The 19,662-nt window shown below is 34.6% G+C and overlaps 1 protein-coding gene across 1 annotated transcript; it reads left to right on the top strand.

Annotated features, from left to right (window-relative positions):
* Window positions 1-9,486: 9,486 nt before the first annotated feature.
* LOC107625601 (NADPH-dependent aldo-keto reductase, chloroplastic) lies at window positions 9,487-13,350 on the top strand. Its single transcript, XM_016328283.3, has 7 exons — window positions 9,487-9,883; window positions 10,400-10,450; window positions 10,604-10,680; window positions 10,830-10,917; window positions 11,454-11,729; window positions 12,115-12,363; window positions 12,941-13,350. The coding sequence occupies exons 1-7, from the start codon at window positions 9,764-9,766 to the stop codon at window positions 13,025-13,027; spliced, it is 948 nt and encodes a 315-aa protein (XP_016183769.1). The 5' UTR covers window positions 9,487-9,763; the 3' UTR covers window positions 13,028-13,350.
* Window positions 13,351-19,662: the final 6,312 nt, after the last annotated feature.

Raw genomic sequence — 19,662 nt, 5'->3', positions numbered from 1 at the left:
AAAAGTCATAGTGTATGAGAAGTAGTTCATAAAAGTAAGAATATTGAGGTGATGTATATAGAGGTTGTGATTCTAAAGGTAGTTGTTTATGAGGCTCAAAAGGGTGGTGGTAAGGTCGATATGGATTTGGATCCCATGTAGGTATTTGGTGGTGATGGAATGTGGATTGAAGGTATTGTTGAGGATGAAAGTCATAGAAATATGGTGGTTAAGGTTCACAAAAACTACCACAGCCATTGGCCTGGTATACACCATGGATTAAACAAAACTAAAATCTATAATTAAAGAGAAATTCATAAGAAATCTTTGAAATTCTAAAAAGAATTTGGAGCTTCTCTTTTTAGAATTCAAGATCCTAAACCTTAACAACGGAGAAAAAATGAGTATATAATATGTTGTATGTCTCACCCTCAAATCTTGGATTTAAAATATCATCTCACACAACTACTGTTGAGATCCCTTGGAGAGCCAAAACGTGAATGTACGTGCTTCATTAATTAAGACATGTGAAATTGACCTCGTGCAGGCAAGAATATAATGCTCACGCGAGAGTATCGCTTAAGCGAGAAAATTGTGCTCACGCGAGAATCTCACTTAAGCATGAAATCGTACTTAAGCAAGCTTCCGGATAGCTACACTTTTGAATTGCTTCTTGACTTCGCTTCTTTGCTCCATTTTTTCGATCTTTTTAGATCGTTGATACACCTTAACCCTGAAACAGTTAAAAAAACTTTATCACGACATCAAATGACATAAAAAGTAATTAAGAAATTAATAATTAAAAGTACGAAAAGTATATTTTTTACACACAACTTCATCTAAAGCAGTGTTCAAAAAATTCAATTAATTAAACCAAAATTATATACATTAATTGATAAATTTCATACTTTTTAACACAATTTAAAATGATCAAATAAAATGTATCAACCACTTGTATTTGATTTTTTTTGTGTCACTTGTAATTAATTTTTTTGTACATATAAAAATTTTAATTAATTTTAATGTATATTAAAAAAATTTTAATATAACCTTGTATCAACTATCAAGTATCAACGATACTTTTTGAGAGAGTACTAGGGAGTACAAGGAAGAATGAGCTCTGATTCCACCTTTTCCGATATCGATAAACGCTCGTCGTCGAAGGAGGATTAGTGTCAAGAAGCACGAAAAAACGGTAAAAATGAATGAAGGAGACAAAGAAATACAAGGAATGGAAGACGTTGTGGAAGAAAAAAGAAATGAGAAACCAAAGAAAGCGGGTGAAATCATGAACCAGGCAGCAAACAATTGTAATTTAGAGGCACACAAAACACCTAGAAGATCCTACCGAGACATGGTAGTTGAGAATGGCTTTAGCAAATTGAATCCATAAGAAATTGTGGAGATGGTTTCGGAGGACTACATCTCGGAAGACCTTGGATTATATCTACTCATGGAAGACCCAGCTTCCTTCAATCATAAGCCTACGATTGAGCTTTCTCTAGAAGAGTACAAAGACTGGTGCAAGTCTTGGAAACTCTCTTTAATTGTGAAGCCTCTTGGCAAGGTTCTCAATCTTCAAGCACTTGACAGATGGGTGCAAAGACGATGGGTCAAAAAGGGATCCATAAGGGTCATGGATCTCGAAGGAAATTTTTTCTTGGTCAGATTCACAGATCAAGATGACTATTCCCATGCGTTTTTTGAAGAAACTTGGATGATAGCTGACCATTATCTCCTTGTTCAGAGATGGAGACCTCTATTCATTCCTCGAGAGATGGATGTCCAGAAGGTCGCGATATGGATTCGGATCCCTAACCTCCCAACTGAATTATATAATAAATATTTCCTATAGAAAGTGGGAAAGGCTCTCGGCACGATGCTCAAGGTGGATGATCTAACATCTATCCACTCTAGAGGAAGGTTCACAAGAATATGTTGAAATCGATTTAGAAAGCAAATTATTCCAACTTTTACAGCTCTTGACAGAGATTTTAACATTGTGTATGAAGGTCTACAACAAATTTGCTTTAACTGTGGCCGATATGACCATAGAGTGAAAAACTGCCATGACAAGGTAGCTGGAACCACTAGTAACGGCGGACCTAAGGCGGCTGAGGGCAATAAAACTAGCCATGAAGAACCCAGCAATGGTCTGGAGTCAAGTTAGGAAGTACGAGGTCTGCAACAGGATCCAAAAAGGAAAGATATTTCTATTGTGATTAATCAGAAAACTATCCCACCCACGTCTCAAGAAGTGCAACTAAAAGGGAAGGATTTGCTAAATCACACTACTAATCAGGAGGAAATCAGCACAAATCAAGGAAATAACCCATATGGCCCATGGATACTTGTGAAGAAAAACCAAAGGAAGACGAAGCCTAAAACTGAAAATTCAGGAAAGAAAAAAAAAAAAAGAAAGGGTCCACTAATCAAGATTTCAAATCTTGCTGAAGAAAATCAGAAAACAAATTTGAATGCTGAAGAAAGCTAGCCTAACGTCCATCAGGTGATAAAATTAAATGAGAAGAATGACAACCAATAAGTGGGGACCCATGAGAAAGCAGGAACTAAGCAGAAAACCAAAAAAGAAAATCTCACCAAAAAAGACCAGTAAAGACAAAAGAATTCTATTCCCATCATAAAGAGAAAGCATACTACCATTAGTAAGAAGACCCTAGTAGCCTCTAAATATGTCAAGAAACCAGTTCAATATCATAAAATCTTTCAATACACTCTAACTAATCAGGATAGCAATCAACCACCACAAGCAAATAAAAAAGAAAAAGAGGAGCAACATCAAGAATACTGGAGACAATTCTCTTACCTTAACAAGCAAATTTCTAAAATAAATTCTCCAACTAGTTCACGTTGGAGGCCTCCTAAATCTATCATACCACTCAAGCTCTTATTGAAACTATCATGGAAGGAGGGGACAAGAACCAAACCAATATAGAAGAGCATACTAAACCTTTGGACCCAAGAGAGTCTAACAACATGGCAAATAAGGATGCAACCATGAACGATTCAGAACCATAGATGGAGGGAGATGTGACCCCAGATACAGTTATGGTGGGGCAAACCATCAATAACAATCAGGAAGTTTCTTCAACTTTCTTTTTATTGTTTATAATGAATCTGTTAATTTGGAATTGTAGAGAGGTCTCCTCTAAAAGATTTCCTATTATTATTAAGGATTTAACTTGTCGTTACAAACTAAATTTATGTGTTTTACTTGAAACTCATGTGTCAAGATCTAAGGCAGAGAGAATTATCCAGAACCTAGGTTTTGATTCTTGGTGCATTAGCAATGTGGAAGGGTTTGTCGGAGGTATTTGGTGTCTTTGGAATAAGCATGAAAGATGTATTGAACCCATCTAAATTAAGAAACAATTCATTCATATGAAGATAAAAGATACGGAGAATAATTGTTGGTTCTTTACAAGTGTTTACGGGAACCCTCAACCTACAAACGGTAACAACATCTAGAACGATCTCGAAGAGTTAGCTGCTACAACCCAAGGACCATGGTGCCTTGGTGGAGATTTTAACTCCATCATTTCACATGAGAAATCGAAGGGCAGCCATAATCTATCCCAGGATACAAACAGATTTTGAGAATGTATTCAGCATTGCGGGCTCAAAGATTTGGGTTTTTCTGGACCTCCTTTTACTTGGCAAAGGAACCGGATAAAATGCAGACTTGATCGTTTTCTTTGTAACTTGGATTTTAGTGATATATTCTCAATAGTTGGAGTGAAGCATCTCCCTAAAATGAAGTCAGATCACCTACCAACAAGGTTTTGAAAAAAGGACCGGACCGGCCGATTCAACCAGGTTAACCGAAAACCAGTCACCTGGCCAGTTTGGGTGACCCCCAGAACAGTCTTGCAAAAAATCGGTGAAAAAATTGGTCAAACCGATGGTTAATTGGTGAACCAGCTAAACCGATCAATTTTTTAAAGGTACCGATTTTTCACCTTGGGTCCTAAATGGCGTCGTTTTGAGACGCAAAAAAAAAAAAAAAAGAAACCCACATAGATGACCGCCTGACCCGGTAACCCAATCCAACCCAACCCTTTATGCAAATTGGATACCCAATCCCCTTATTCACCAGCCACCACACCTCAACCTAATTTCACTCCCAATTTTCATCAACAACGAAGGTCATTGTCCCTCTCAGTCTATCACAATTGACGCTGTCACCGGGTAGAAGGACCTCCAACGGGCGGATGGAAGGAAGCTGGTCTGGTCTAGTCTACTCGCAGATTGAAACTGCTGCAACGACATCGTCGTCTGAACTTCGAAGCTATTCTGGTTGTCTGGTCAGTGTTGTCTGCTCGTCTGATCGGCGGAAGCTGTTCTTTCAACGTCATGGAAGCTGCTCTGTTCTGTCGCCGTGACCTAGACACCTTCTCTGCTCTCTGCCGCGGTGAGTTTGTATTGGTTTTCAACCAATTCTTTTTTATTTTGTTAATGAACTATATGAATTGATGCAGATTTCTTTATTTAGTTAATTATGTAGATTGATGCAAAGTTCTGTTTCTGTATGTAATGGATGCTGTAATTATTTGGTTAATTTTGGTTAATTATATGGATTGATGCAGAGTTCTGCTTCTTTATTTGGTCAATTTTGGATTATTTGGTTAATTAATTAATCATAGCTATTGTAATTATTTGGTTAATTATATGATGCAGAGTTCTGCTTCGGTATGTATTATCTAATTCTCTGAATTTTGCTGTATGTAATTCATTAATTTTAGTCATTTGTAATGGCTGACCTGCTATATGTAAATTCAATTTTGATTCCTGAATTTTGCTATAAATGACTAATTTTTGTAATGGCTGCTGTATATAGAGAATGTATATTTGTTTAATGTTATTTTTTTTGGTGGTAGAACATTTTGTGTTTGTCATTTATGTGCGTTTTGATTTTCTTTGGTTATAAATTTTGATATTTAAAGTTGTTTATGAACTTTTAGTGATAAATTATGGATACTTTATTATGTGAAATTGTCAAATTGTCAAATTTTATTAGTTTAAAATTTATTGAATTTAAATATTTAAAATTATATATTGAATTTTTTTATAATTTTATTCTATATTTAATTAAATCGGTTCAATCACGATTCGACCTCGGCTGAACCATTGAACCATTGAACCAGTCACTCGATCAGTTCAATGACCGGTCCGGTTCTCGCAACCTTGCCTACCAATCTTATTGGACTTCAATATTTTAAGGGAGAAAAGACGAGATAGACCTTTCAAGCTTCTTGCACCTTGGTTTCTTCATGAAGGCTACAACAACTTAGTGAAAAACAACTAGTGTAAGCAAGGAGACCTTATCTTTAACAGCAATATCTTTACTGAACAAGCTAAAGTGTGGAATAAGGAGGTCTTTGGTTCTATTTTCAAGAAGAAGCAAAAAATCATGTTCAGACTCGACGGTGTCAACCAAAATCTATCCTTCAACAGTAACCCTTTTCTGATAAAACTCCAAAAAGACTTATGGAGGGAATATGAAGCGATTATTGTCCAAGAGGAGAGTTACTGACAGCAAATGTCCAGATGCAAAGTTATCAACTTTGGAGATAAAAATTCAAAGTATTTCCACCAGAAAGCAAATGGCAGAAGAAGGAGAAACATGGTCAAAGCTTTAAAAAATAGCGAGGGTGAATGGACAGATAATGTGGAGGTACTAAAGGACCTAGGAGTATCCTTTTTTAAATCCTTTTATGCCCCTTATAATTATAATTCAATGCTTACAAATTTTTCGATTGAGGGTAGATTTCCTAGATTATCTGAGGCAGACCTAGGCGTCTTCAACAGTAATATTAGTCGTGAAGAGATTAAACATGCAATTTTTAGCATGGGTAGTTGGAAGGCGTCAGGAAGGGATGATCTCCCAGCAAAATTCTTCCAACACTCATGGGATATTGTGGCTGATTCCGTTATTAATTGGGTGCAAATGATTTTTCAGAACCCAGAAGAGATTGCCAAAGTGAATCAGACCCTAATTTCTATCATCCCTAATGTTCCTTCACCAGAGAGTTATGCTCGCTTCAGGCCCATCAGCCTTTGTAATGTCTATTATAAGATTATTACAAAGGTTATTGTTGAGAGGTTGAAACCTAATCTAAACTATATTGTCTCTAACACTTAAGCAAGTTTTGTACCAGATAGGATTAGTACTGGCAACATTTTAGTAGCTCAAGTGATCCACACTATGAGGACAAGAAGAAGTGGCAAAGGTCTCATGGCTATTAAGATCGACCTGGAGGTTCATTATGGATACCCTATGTGACATAGGCATCCCGAAAAACTTAATCAATATTATCATCATTGCATCTCTTCTCCCTCTATGAACCTTCTTTGGAATGGTTTCCCCTCTGAGGATTTCAACCTAACAAGAGGCATAAGGCAGAGAGATCCCCTATCCCCTTATCTCCTAGGAATGGACCTCCCTTGTCTCATTTATGTTTTGTAGATGACCTTGTCTTGTTTGCACAAGCAAGTAAAGAGTTATTAAAGAGGAACTCAACACGTTTTGTGAAGCATCTGGTCAGAAAGTCAATTTAAACAAGTCGTGCATGCTTTTTTCTTAAAATGTTAACCACATTATTAGAGAGGAATTCAGTAGAGAACTTGGCATCCCTCTGACAAGCAACCCTGGAAAGTACCTCAGTGTCCCTCTCATCTATAAGAAGTTTGGGTGGATCCATTTTCAACCTATCCTAGACAAGATGCAAGCTAAGCTTTCGAGTTGGAATTTGCGTACTCTCTCTTTGGCGGGCAAATGCACGCTTGTTTAATCATTACTTTCTACAATTCCAAGTTATACTACGCAAATCATGAAGATGCCTAAAGAAGTCTGCAATCAAATTGATAAAATTTGTAGAGATTTTCTATGGGAGTTGAATGAGGAGGAGAAGAAAATTCACTTAATCAACCGGGACATTGTTTGCAAGCCGACAGAGCTAGGAGGTTTGGGTTTATGTAAAGCTCAAGAATCGAATAATCTTTTTCTTATGAAGCTGGCTTGGGGTTTAATTCATGATGGCCAAGCTTTATGGGTGAAGGTGATGAAGTCCAAATATGGGTGTGGAGACAGCCTCATTCCTAAGGTAATGGACAGGACCAATTGCTCTAATGCTTGGAAAGGAATTGTAAAAGTTTGGAATCAATGTCAAAGCAATCTAATATGGCATATAGGAGATGGGAAAAGCATTGAGTTTTGGACAGCTCATTGGATTCCTAGAATTGCTAATCTTAGTGAACTATCCTTTATTCAAATTGATAAGCACATAAAAGATGATACACTAGATAACTATGCATGGATGTTGGGATTGGGCGAAGATCTCCCGATCTGTCCAGAAGAGGTTACCAACCTGATTCACACTATGAAAGCGCCTCACCCCTCTCTTGGCCTAGACTCTATTCGTTGGCTACCAGACCCGCAAGGTAAATTTTCTATCAAATCAGCCTACAATATTATATATGTGAAAGATGATGAACCTAGTTGAATTTATAAAACTTGTTGGAAAATTAGAGTTCCTCAAAGACTGGGAACATTTTCTTGGTTATTATCTTATAATGTCCTGCTAACTAATGTTAACAGAAGAAAGAGGACTTAAAGACAACGGAAACTTCCCGAGATGCATTGATCACGAAGAAAATTTGCTCCATGTGCTTAGGGACTGCCCTTTTTTCCAAAATATTTAGATAAGCGGCTTGAATAGAGACTATCAGGACCATTTCTTTAGCCAAACTCTCCAAGACTGGTTATATGAAAACCTGAACAGAGTCTCTCCATCTAACAGTGGGACTTCATGGCTTACTTTTTTTCTTACCACTTGCAACATAATTTGAGAAAGAAGTAACGACTAAATTTTTAGACAAGAGAACACTCCATACCAGCAAGTTGCTTAGGAACTTAAAGTAATAGCTAAAAATTACCATGATATTCTTGCTCTTACTGAGAAGAGCAATGACATCCTCCAAGCTTCACACTTTGTTCTGATCGGATGGAAACCGCTAGATGAAGGATGGTACAAGGTCAATGTCGACGGCTCAGTTCTTTAAGCAAGGGATTCGGGTGCGTGTGGCAAGCAAATTAGTGACTCTAAAGGCATGGTTGTGGCAGGATTCATGATGAATATTGAAAAAGTCACTATTACAGCTGCAGAGTTATGAGTCATATACTTAGGTTTCAAGATTACCATTGAAATGAGTTTCAAGAAGGTAAGAATGGAGACGGATTCTACTTATGCAGTGAAGTTGCTGTAGAATAGCTCAACCCCCTCCATGGTTGCACCTCCCTTATTTGAGCCATTAAAGATCTCCAAGCCAACCCCGAAAACTTCAGTGTTAACCATGTTTTCAGAGAGACTAACTTTAGTGCAGATGCTCTGGCGAAGCACACCCACAATCTCCCAGTGGGTGTTCATCATTTCATCACTCCGCCCTCTTTTCTTGCCCTATGTTGGATGATGATAAAAGGAAAGTCATGTTTGCTAGAATTCTAAGAGCTTAGTTTGTTTTTGTTTTGGGCCCTGGAGCTCCCTGTTTTATAAAAAAAAAAAAACTATCGAGTATCAATATACACCTACAGCACATGGCAATAGCTGACACTTGACACTTCAACATGTCATAATTCCATAAGTCACAATATTTGTTAAAAAAAATTTTCATAAAAATAATAAGAACGTGGATAAAATCATAATTGTAAAAATCATATCGAATTGACTGATCTAACCAAAAATTGGTTAATCGGACATTAATTAAGTCCGATTTAGTATTCTAACCGTTTAAAGAAACAAACCGCTTAAGCTGACACTTGACCAAACCTGGCTCTTCTAATATAAAGACCAAATTGACAACCACTAAGCTAATTTGTTTTTGGTTATCTTTCATGCTTTTTAAAGCATATATTTTATTTTTAATTGATATCCTAATTAATACACACATATATATACAAAAATATTTAACTCTTATTTTTATATTTAACACTTTTAAAATTAATTTATTTTTTTAATGGTATACAATTATTAACATAAACATTAAATTTTATTAAATATATATATATATATATATATATTAAAAAGTAAATAAAATGCTTTTATTAATTATAAAATATTTTTGCTATTTATAATTATTTGATCTATTAATATTAATTTTTTTCAGCACATATTTGGATAATTTAATAAGTATAAATTAATTTAATATAAAAATTACTTATTCTAAAAGAAACTTATATATAATTAATTAAATTATAATTATACCTAGATTTTGAATTTATTTCTTAGATATAGTTTATGAATTATTATTTTTATTACGTCAAATTAAATATTATTGTAGTAATATTAATTAATTTTATATTTATTTTTATATTAATTATTTTTAAAATTTAAAACTTAATTATATTTAAAATATTAATAAAAATATATATTTTAAATTTTTAATTATTTTATAAATTTTATTTAAATACGAACTGAATCAACCAGATTCAATCAGTAATCTATTTATTAAATTAATAAACTAATAAACTAATAAATCAATAATCTAACTACCTCCACCACCTTTTTTATTCTGACATCTGTGGACAAAACTTCCTGAGGATTCCCGCAACAAGAAAAGCACAGATTCGGTTTCTGCTCACATGTAGTTTTCTGTTTTCGACTCCTTTTTCTACTTATCATCTTTTAAAAAGCTTCCGTACCAGAATTTTCACTCTACTAGGGTTTAATAACCTGTTTGCATTCCGAGAAAAAAAATTGAAAGAAAAATGACGAACGAAATCCGATTCTTCGAGCTCAACACCGGAGCCAAGATCCCCTCCGTCGGCCTGGGAACATGGCAGTCCAATCCTGGCCTCGTCGGTGAAGCTGTTGCCGCTGCCATCAAGGTTTCCACTTAATCCATTTCATCCTCACACTTATGCTTTCTAATTTCGATTTTTCTCAAATTTGATTTTGGTAAGGCTTGTTCTACTTGTTTGATGTTTGTTACTACTATTATCACTCTACATGCCGTCTTTTTTCTCTCAGAAGTTCATTTCCTTAACTATGTATTATCATTGAATTGAATTACACGGTTGGTTAAGTTGAGTTTTTAAATTTTGTTTTCTGTTTTGCTATTTTGTCAATCACTTAGTTTCAGTTTCCGTACAGTGATAATGTATAAGGAACACAGCTATATGCTTTTGAATTGCGCTGCGGTTTTCATCACTCATGATGGCTGTGGTGTGTGTTGCGATTAGTGGCATTGTTGTCATGACAAACGTGGTTGTTGCTGGTTATCATCATGATATGTTTATTGACATAGGAGCTATATTGTTGTGGTGGACTGCAATTAAAAATATCTCATGTTCTTGTTCTATTTGATGATGATTCATATTTAATTGGTTTGATGTATGTTACAGATTGGTTATCGCCACATTGATTGTGCTCAAATATATGGCAATGAGAAGGAGGTAATTGACATAAATTAGGATTCTTTTATTCTCTTTTTGTATTGATGTTGTGTTCTGCTACATTGATTCTATAACATTAACTAACTATTTGGAGCAAATGATTGAAATGATGGTTGGTTGGGTACAAAAGAAATTATTTCACTGTGATTGCAGATTGGTGTTGTGTTGAAGAAGCTTTTGGATGAGGGTGTAGTGAAACGTGAGGATTTGTGGATTACCTCTAAACTATGGTTTGTTTTTAGATTCTAGAATTTAGATTATTAGTTTGCTTTCCATGTTTAAGCCTTTAAGTTAAAGTAATTCTGATAGCATTATGCTAGCATGTATCTTTGTTAATCTTCCTTGAATAGAACCCAAGTATTTGAGATGTGTCCTGCAGGAATACCGATCATGCTCCAGAAGATGTGCCACTAGCACTGGACAGGACTTTGAAAGATTTGCAGCTTGATTATGTGGATTTGTACCTTGTATGTAATATCACCAAATCTCCAATATTCTCTAACTGTTTGATGCTAAAAATTTAAATATATGCAATTAATTATTTTATTACTTTCGAACTTGATTATTTTGTCTATATATAATTTGTTTTGAATTTTAGAGGGAAGTATTGTATCTGGATTTACATGATACAGCCTTTCAATATGAAGTCATTAAGCTAAATATACTTTCCGTTTTAACTTTTCATTTGTAGGAAAAATGCTTCCACTTATAGCTTGGTTTACAGATGGTATATAGCTTTGCTAAATGCCATATGCATAAATTTTTCTATTCTAAAATGTTCTTATGCAACAATTGTAAATCAGTTGTTAACCATGTGTCTTCATTCGAGGAAGTCCAAATTAGTACTTCATGCACGTGCTACATTGCTCTGACTTTTATGTGTTTTTAATGCGTGTATAATATTGTATCGAATAATTTCAGAATTTGGCATGGTATTGTTAATAGACAGGTTATATACGCATACTCTGTTGTAATCTGCAAACTGACAATTCCGCCCTTTCAGATTCACTGGCCTGCTCCAATGAAGAAAGGATCAGTGGGCTTTAAGCCTGAAAATCTTGTGCCGCCTGACATACCTAGCACTTGGAGAGCAATGGAAGCACTATATGACTCTGGCAAGGCTCGAGCTATAGGTGTAAGCAATTTCTCCTCCAAGAAGCTTGGGGACTTGCTGGAGGTTGCTCGGGTTCCTCCTGCTGTCAACCAGGTGGAGTGTCATCCTTCTTGGCAGCAGGACAAACTCCGGGCTTTCTGCAAATCCAAAGGTGTCCACCTCTCTGTAAGTCAGCAAATGTTGGATGATCTCTCGTGTTTGCACCATGTTGGCTATTTTCATCAATCATCCTGTTGTTTTCAGGCTTTCTTTTATTTTTTGGTAGAGAGTGTTGCTAGTTGGTAGAAAATTTGATAGAATCTAGCTCTGAGGTGGTTCGTGAATGTTTGAAGTAGGTTTGTAGTAATCAACTTGGGGTTTGGGGGTTTTTTTTTTTTTTTTTCGGGGGGGGGGAGACTAAATAGAGTGTAGTCCAAATGTCCAATGGACAAATGCGGAAGATGATCTAAGAAAATTGAGTAAAACTATTAAAGTAGGTTTGTGAAAGTTCATTTTTTGTTTGATTTTTTTCTTACATGAATTGTGTGACCTTTTAATTGCATTTCTGTAGGGCTATTCACCTTTGGGCTCCCCGGGAACAACCTGGCTGAAAAGTGATGTTCTTAAGCATCCAGTTCTAAATATGATTGCAGAGAAACTAGGCAAGACTCCTGCGCAGGTAGCTCTGAGGTGGGGACTGCAAATGGGCCATAGTGTGCTGCCCAAGAGTACACATGAAGCAAGAATAAGGGAAAATTTTGATGTTTTTGGCTGGTCTATACCGGAAGACCTATTTGCTAAATTTTCTGAGATTGAACAAGTGAGTATTCAGCTTTCATAGTATCTCAACCTAAATATGTTTAGCAGTTATGTTTATATTGCAGGTACCTCTTGAAGCATTAAATCTAAAATGTTTTGTCGGAATTTTGTTTTATAAATTAAGTATATGGCGCTTTTACTAATTGATTTTGGATTCTGTTTTGTCACAAACATCCCAGCTTGTTTTCTTCCTATGCTTTGAGGCTGAGGAGTTGAGATTCATGTAGATTAGAAGCTTTGTAAGCATGGTGCTTGTCAAATAAATAATTTTTTTTTTGACATCTCTTAATCTAATTCTGAGATAGTTGGCTTTTCACTTGTTATTATGGCCTATATCATTGGTTGTTTATTGTTCCCGTTCTTAGTTCATGCATCAAGCTTGAAAAGTTTTTTTTCATGAGGAAACATATTAGATATGAAATTACGTATTTATTTCACTAAATAAGTTAAGCTTTTGGGATAATTAGTTCTTGACATTAAGTATCAGACTGTATGATATTATCCTGTGGATTGCGGAAGGTGTTCTTTACTTCCATGGTAGCAAACAGTTTTTTCTGAAGTGTTCTTCGTTGTTGCAGGCACGATTAGTGAGGGGTACCACTTTCATTCATGAAACTTACGGTGTCTACAGATCTCTTGAGCAATTTTGGGATGGTGAAATCTAAGCTCGTTGCACAACATTATGGACGCATGGTGTAAGAGAAGGCTTTGAAAGTGTGAAACTGCACAAAAAAAAAAAAAAAAAAGAAAAAGAAAAAGAAAAAGTCATTCTCATTGTTCTTATATCTCAGCAGAAAACTAATTTGCTGAGCTGTTGACATGGTTCTTATTAAATTTCATGAATTGAGATCACACCATTGTGCACATTTTTTCGTTATCATTGCTATTGTTATTGTGGCTTAGACCACGATGTGTACTTACAGATTTAGTTATTTGAACTGGTCTTTTAAGTATTTGAGTGAAAGATAAATAGGTTATAGTCTTTTTTAACCGTGAACATTTTGGCATTTCAAAATTGAAAAATACATTTAAGTCTTTCACTTTTAATAATGCACGACAATTATATCTCTTTGTGGAGTTGGGGTTGAAGAACGGTAATGGAGAATGCTGATGTAGAGAGAAGAGTGATGATGTGTAGTGGAGGGTTGGCAAAAAAATAAAGAGACAAATACGTCCCCTCTGCCAGATCCCGGGGCAAAAAAGAGCTGCTATTGAGTTGATGCAAAAGCTAGAGAGGCAACTAATCAAATTTAATGTAATAATGTACAATACAGTTATTGACGGATTATGCAAAGAGGATCTTGTAAATAAGGCAGGAAAATTTTCTGAGATGGTTGCACGTGGAATTTCTCCTGTTGTTATCACTTATTCACAATTTATGCTGTGCGGATCAGTTAGAAGAAGCTACTCAATTGCTGAATCAAATGGTGCAAACTAACATCAAACCTAATCTTCATACATGTAGCATACTGATTGATGCATTGTGTAAGGACGGAAAAACCACAGAAGCTCACTAAGTGTTTCATTTGATGTTGCAAAGAGGTCTTAAACTTTGCTTTAATAAATGGGTATTTTCTTGCGAAGAAAGTGAGTAAGGTAACTACTTTATTTGATGATATGGTGAAAATGGACTTTAAACGTAATGTTCGGAGTTATAATATCATGATTGATGGATATTGTAAAATCAAAAGAGTTGATAAAGCTCTTAGTTTGTTCAAAGAGATGCCTCAAAGAAATTTGTCGTATGTGCAAGATCAGATGCTTGCTCGTGGTAAATGTCCTGATTTAAATACTTACAATATCTTGTTAGACAGGGCAAAGGAGTTCGTCCTCGTATGGTCACATACGCGATACTTATTGATGGATTGCGCAAATGTGGGAGACTTAAAACAGCACAACAGCTTTTCCAACATCTCCTAATCAATGGCCACTAATTGAATGTCAGAGCATATAATGTTATGATCAAATGGACTTTATAAAGAGGGCCTATTTGATGAAGTCATGGTCTTACCTTTAGAAATGGATAAAATTATAAAAAAGATTGCTTCCTTAACATAGTAACTTATGAAATATTTATAGGGCTCTTCTTGAAAAGAATGAAAATGGTAAAGGCAGAAGAATTCCTTCATGAAATAATCTCTAAAGGAGTTCTGAAGCTTTGGGCACGTTTTTCTCATTAGTTAAACTAAGTTGTCAATTAATTTATTGAGTTTGTAGATTGGCTTGCCTCTTATCCCTGGTTATTGGAAGCTTTGATTCCTGTGAATTTGCCGTAGTCAAATGGCCATGTTTCTTAATTTTAGATCTTTGAATTGGTTACACTAGTAGTTATTATTGTTATTTTATTATTATTATTGTGACTAATTTGAATTGATTAATAATCAAAGGTACAGTTTATTTGTCAGAAATAGATTAGTATGATAGAACTTTATAAAATAGAAATTTGGTTTTTAATGTACAGTATATAGAATTAGAATAGAGATGATTTTATGGCAAATTACAAAGATGCTTGATGTAAATGCAAAAGACGAACTTAATAAGATTTTTATATGTTAGTCTGGTAATAGCTTTCAGAATTCAGAAAGCTAGAATTGTGAAGAGAATACATGGTTCCTCATGGTGACCATCATAGGTCACAAATCATATACTTGGGATGAAGAGTTGTGTTATATAAACATATTACAATAGAATTCAACGCCGGTGAGGTGGACAGCCTATGTCAATTTAGGGCAAGGCGAAAGGTGGCAAGCCTCGGCAGAGAGGTCTGGGAAAGGGCCGGTTGGCAACTGATCTAGGCTTAGCTCTTAGCAGCACCAGCGGCAAATAGATGCATGATTAATCCATTCTTCACATCCAGCCTTTAGCATTGTTTCAAGCGACGTCCACTCTTTAAATTATTTCCTAAATCATTGCTCGTAAATGGAAGTATAAATAAGTGAATACATGAATCTTTAGAACTTCAGCTACTATTCATTAAGCTTGCATCAAATTTCAACAAATCTAATGCATATACTGATTTTTAAATAACACACGTTTAGAACCTGAGGATATCAAGGGGAAAGCAACTTTCAAAGTTCCAACCATGCTACCTCATATTGAACCATGAAAATATCCATCCAAGAAATTGTAAACATGAGAGATATCCACATTATTTGATGCCGTTGGATGTTCTAAGGATCCTATCTACCTCCATAGGAATGCTTCTCTTGCAATTAGTACTCTTTAAGAACTTACACATGCAAATTGCAGAATCACATTCAGAGGAAACCACGCATGAATCCAGTTAGTGGTTAATCGAATACCAATTCACAAGCGTTTTGATTTTTTTTTTTTTTTAAAGAAAGGAAACAATTCCCAAACTTATTATTGCCAAAATCAGCAATATCCTTTTGCCACAATCATGCATTTAACATTTCTGTTGATATATAAGAGTAAAGAGCAAAGATACCAACATTATTTGAAAAAGCATATGGCAAACCTGTTTCCATTGTATATAAATTATTTCATAAAAGAGAATTGATATTTTGAAATAAGGGATTGATATTATTTAAATTATTTCCTTGGATATTAGTTTTCGTGACTTCTGCACTTGAGTCTAAAACAACCTCACAAAACAACTTAACAAAATCAATTAAGATAAAAGGAAGCAGAACATTGACAAAAAGCTGTCAAAAGGGGGTTTGAGATAATGAATTTTTTGGTTTAACGGATCTTTAGATTGTTAAGTTTCATTTAGCCTCATTTAGCAACCCAATAGCAGATCTTGTGTATCCCACCTTACAAAGGCCATTAATCAATGTCCCAAGACTCTTGCCCTGTTACGAAATTCCAATGCTCTCCTAACCATGCCGTTTATACAGAACCCTTTCAATAGGGTGGTTAACCAAGGATGACAAAGGAACCGATTAACCAAGCTATTCATTGTAATTAGAAGGTTTTTCATGGGTCTCGTGTCAAAGCACAAATACAGAAGAATACAGTTGCAGCCGTGGGTGCAGAACAATGATATATGCAAAGTTTGATTGGGAGAAACAAGATTGGGTCTTGTTGAAGGTTGATTTGAGACACTCACACCCATGTTCAACCAAAAAGGCAATGCACTACCACGAGTATAGGGAGTTAACCATATATGCGAAGTGTGTGATTGATGATAATGATGAGGCTGACATTCGACCCAACAAGACATTTCTAGCATTGGCTAATGAGGTTGGTTTACATTTCGTCAAGACTCTGATGTAAATACGGATGTTAAGAAGATATTGAATTTTTTCATGCAAATTAAGGAGATAAATCCGAACTACTTCTACGCAGTGAATTTGGATGAGGATTATAAGTTTAGGAGTGTAGTTTGGGTGGATGCAAGGTGTAGGGTGTCTTACGAATATTATGAAGACGTTGTGTCATTTGATACCACGTACAACACGAACTAGTAATATTTATTTACGTTGATGTTGTTTACTTTTTTTTTTTTGTTATTTTTTGTAATAGTTGGATGTTCTTATATGTGGTTGTTTTCCGTAAGTCTACTGTATAACATAAGGCATGAGATTTACCATGGTGGTTCACACTGATGAAAGAGGCGAACAGAAATCCATGCCTAAACGAAAAACAACTACGTATAAGAACATCCAACTATTACAAAAAATAACAAAAAAGTAAATAGCATCAACGTAATTTAAAATTACTGGTTTGTGTTGTATGTGGTATCAAATGACACTACGTCTCCATAATATTCATAAGACGCCCTGCACCTTGCATTCACCCAAACTACACTCCTAAACTTATAAATCCTCGTCCATATTCACTACGTAAAAGAAGTTTGGATTTATCTCCTTCATTCGCATGGTAATTCAACATCTCCTTAACGTTCACGTTGACATTAGTGGATCGGAGTCTTGATGAAATGTAATTCCTTACACCCTTCTCTGAGAAGTCAAGGTTCGACGACCCACCAACCTCGTTAGCCAATGCTATGAATGTCTTGTTGGATCGAATGTCAGCCTCATCATTATCTTCAATCACACACTTCGTATGCATGGTCAACTCCCTATACTCGTGGTAATGCACTTTTTTAGTTGAACATAAGTGTGAGTGCCTCAAATCAACCTTCAACAAGACCCAATCTTGCTTCTCCTTGTCAAACTTTGCATATATTTTTGCTCTGCACCCCACGGCTGCAACCATGTTCTTTTGAGTTGGTGCTTTGACACGAGACCCGTGGAAACCTTCCCGATTACAATAAATAGCTTGGTTAATCGGTTCCTTTGTCGTTCTGTTAAATGCTGTGATCCGTATCTTACTTACGAAACCGATTTTCTTTGCGTAACTCGCATAAAATTCCTGAACCAGTTTCAAATGCTAAAACCGCATCCCAACTCTTGGTATTTTGTCTTCGCCAAGGCAACTGTGATCCGGTAACTGCGTATCAGTGCAAAACAAACATCAGTCGATGAACACAAGGATTAATGGTTAATTCAAATATGCAGTTCACGAAAAACCAACCATAAACTAGAGCCCAAACTTCATCATTAAGATCCATCTCATTACTTCCAAACTCAGTAACGTCCCTAACTTCCATGGCCTACCATCGAACATACACATACAAACTCAAATAAACAACCTAATTAGATACGATACCATGAAATAAATATCAACTAAAAAAACCTCCCATCATCAACCAAAAGAAGTCAAACCAAATACAAAATAAGAGACTTCTAGTTGTGTTAAAAACTCTAATAATAAACAATCATCCTAGAAATTTTGTCTTTTATAACTCTACATGTTTGAATAAAATCAACATATTTTCCAAATTGAAAAAGGAATACGGGTGTTAGGTTTAAAAAAAAAATGAACACATCCTCACCATAACAAATAAGTCTAATTGTGATATGCATCCTCATCATTAAAAAACTTAGAAATTAAAACTCTAATTATTTTTAAACAACGTAAAAACTGTACCACATGATTCATTAACACATCTAAAGTCTTCATACATGTATTCATATTTTAAATATACTACCATAACAGCAACGTAAAAACTGTACCACATGATTCATTAACACATCTAAAGTCTTCATACATGTATTTATATTTTAAATAGGTGCCTTCTGTGGTAGCTTGTTGTTTGGTGGCTAAGAATAACTTTTTTTTGACCATCCAATGATACAAGGGCACATGTGCAGTAGACAGTTAAACGAAAGAGTGCACCAACTTTTAGTCAAAGCTAGCAATGAGTGCTAAGTGCGGTAACAATAAATATTTATTCCAGGGACATGAGCGGGATTTTGGGTTCCAAAAACAGGACTTTGATATGGGCCAAAGTTTGGGTCTGACAAAAACATATAGTTGAAAAATTGGCTAGATATCCAAAAATTTCTTAGACAATAACTAAGATTTATAGCCCAAAAGGAGAGGTAAATTATGAATTCCATTGTAGACGAAATTCAAAAAAAAGGATAAAAAAGTGGTTCTTATATGTCTGATTTAAAAAGAAAAGAAAAAAAATCATGCAATAATTTTTTGTTATGTTAATTAGGATAAGCTTTAAGAATGATATTCGGTTGTTGATTTGCTGACTCAAATTAATTATAGATTCTGTGCAGCAAGATTAATGTATGAAATGAAAACCATAAAAAAAAGTTTGAGAATAAAATTTAGTTATATTAATTTAAGTATTAGATTCAATTGAAAAAAAATAATTCATCGTTGTAATTTTAAAATTTAAAGTACTTCTTTGAGAATAAGAATTTGTTTATTGTGTTAGAAGCTAAAACTCGAGTGAGAAAAATTCTAAAAGAACCTTTTGTTGCTTTTAAGGAGACAAATTACGTAGTAGTATTAATTATATTAATAATATTTAGAAAACAATAAAAATTAGTTTAATATAAATAATTATAGATTATTTTATTTAATATTTATTAATTATTATTAAAATAATTATATAATTTAAATATAACAAATATGTAATTATAGATGTATAATAAAATAATTGATTAAATTAAAATTTTCTAATATTAAAGATTTTTTTGTTATCATAAAGCGTAAGTAATCTTAAGTTTTAATTTAATTGGTTTGAAAATTTTGTATTTATAAAATTCAACAATAATCAAGATTCTTCGGACAATGCGTACGCTTTTGGTTTAAGCCAACATTTCATTATTGAAAAAGCGTGTGTATTGTCGGAAGTGTCTTGATTATTATTGAATTTTACAAATATAAATTTTTTAAACCAATTAAATTAAAATTTAAGATTATTTATGATTTATGATAATAAAAAAATTTTAATATGAAAAAATTTTAA

The sequence above is a fragment of the Arachis ipaensis genome, chromosome B2 (assembly GCF_059453495.1).
Source record: "Arachis ipaensis isolate K30076 ecotype BB chromosome B2, ASM5945349v1, whole genome shotgun sequence".
Classification (NCBI taxonomy): Eukaryota; Viridiplantae; Streptophyta; class Magnoliopsida; order Fabales; family Fabaceae; genus Arachis; species Arachis ipaensis.
Note: the sequence above shows the minus strand (reverse complement) of the source record. Positions and strands in the feature narration are given on the sequence as shown.

Excerpts from the sequence above, each read along its gene's own strand:
- LOC107625601 (XM_016328283.3), top strand. The coding sequence starts at position 9,764 with ATGACGAACGAAATCCGATTCTTCGAGCTCAACACCGGAGCCAAGATC. Across the intron at positions 10,451-10,603 it reads TATATGGCAATGAGAAGGAG|ATTGGTGTTGTGTTGAAGAA; the intron begins GTAATTGACATA and ends CTGTGATTGCAG. Across the intron at positions 10,918-11,453 it reads ATTATGTGGATTTGTACCTT|ATTCACTGGCCTGCTCCAAT; the intron begins GTATGTAATATC and ends CCGCCCTTTCAG.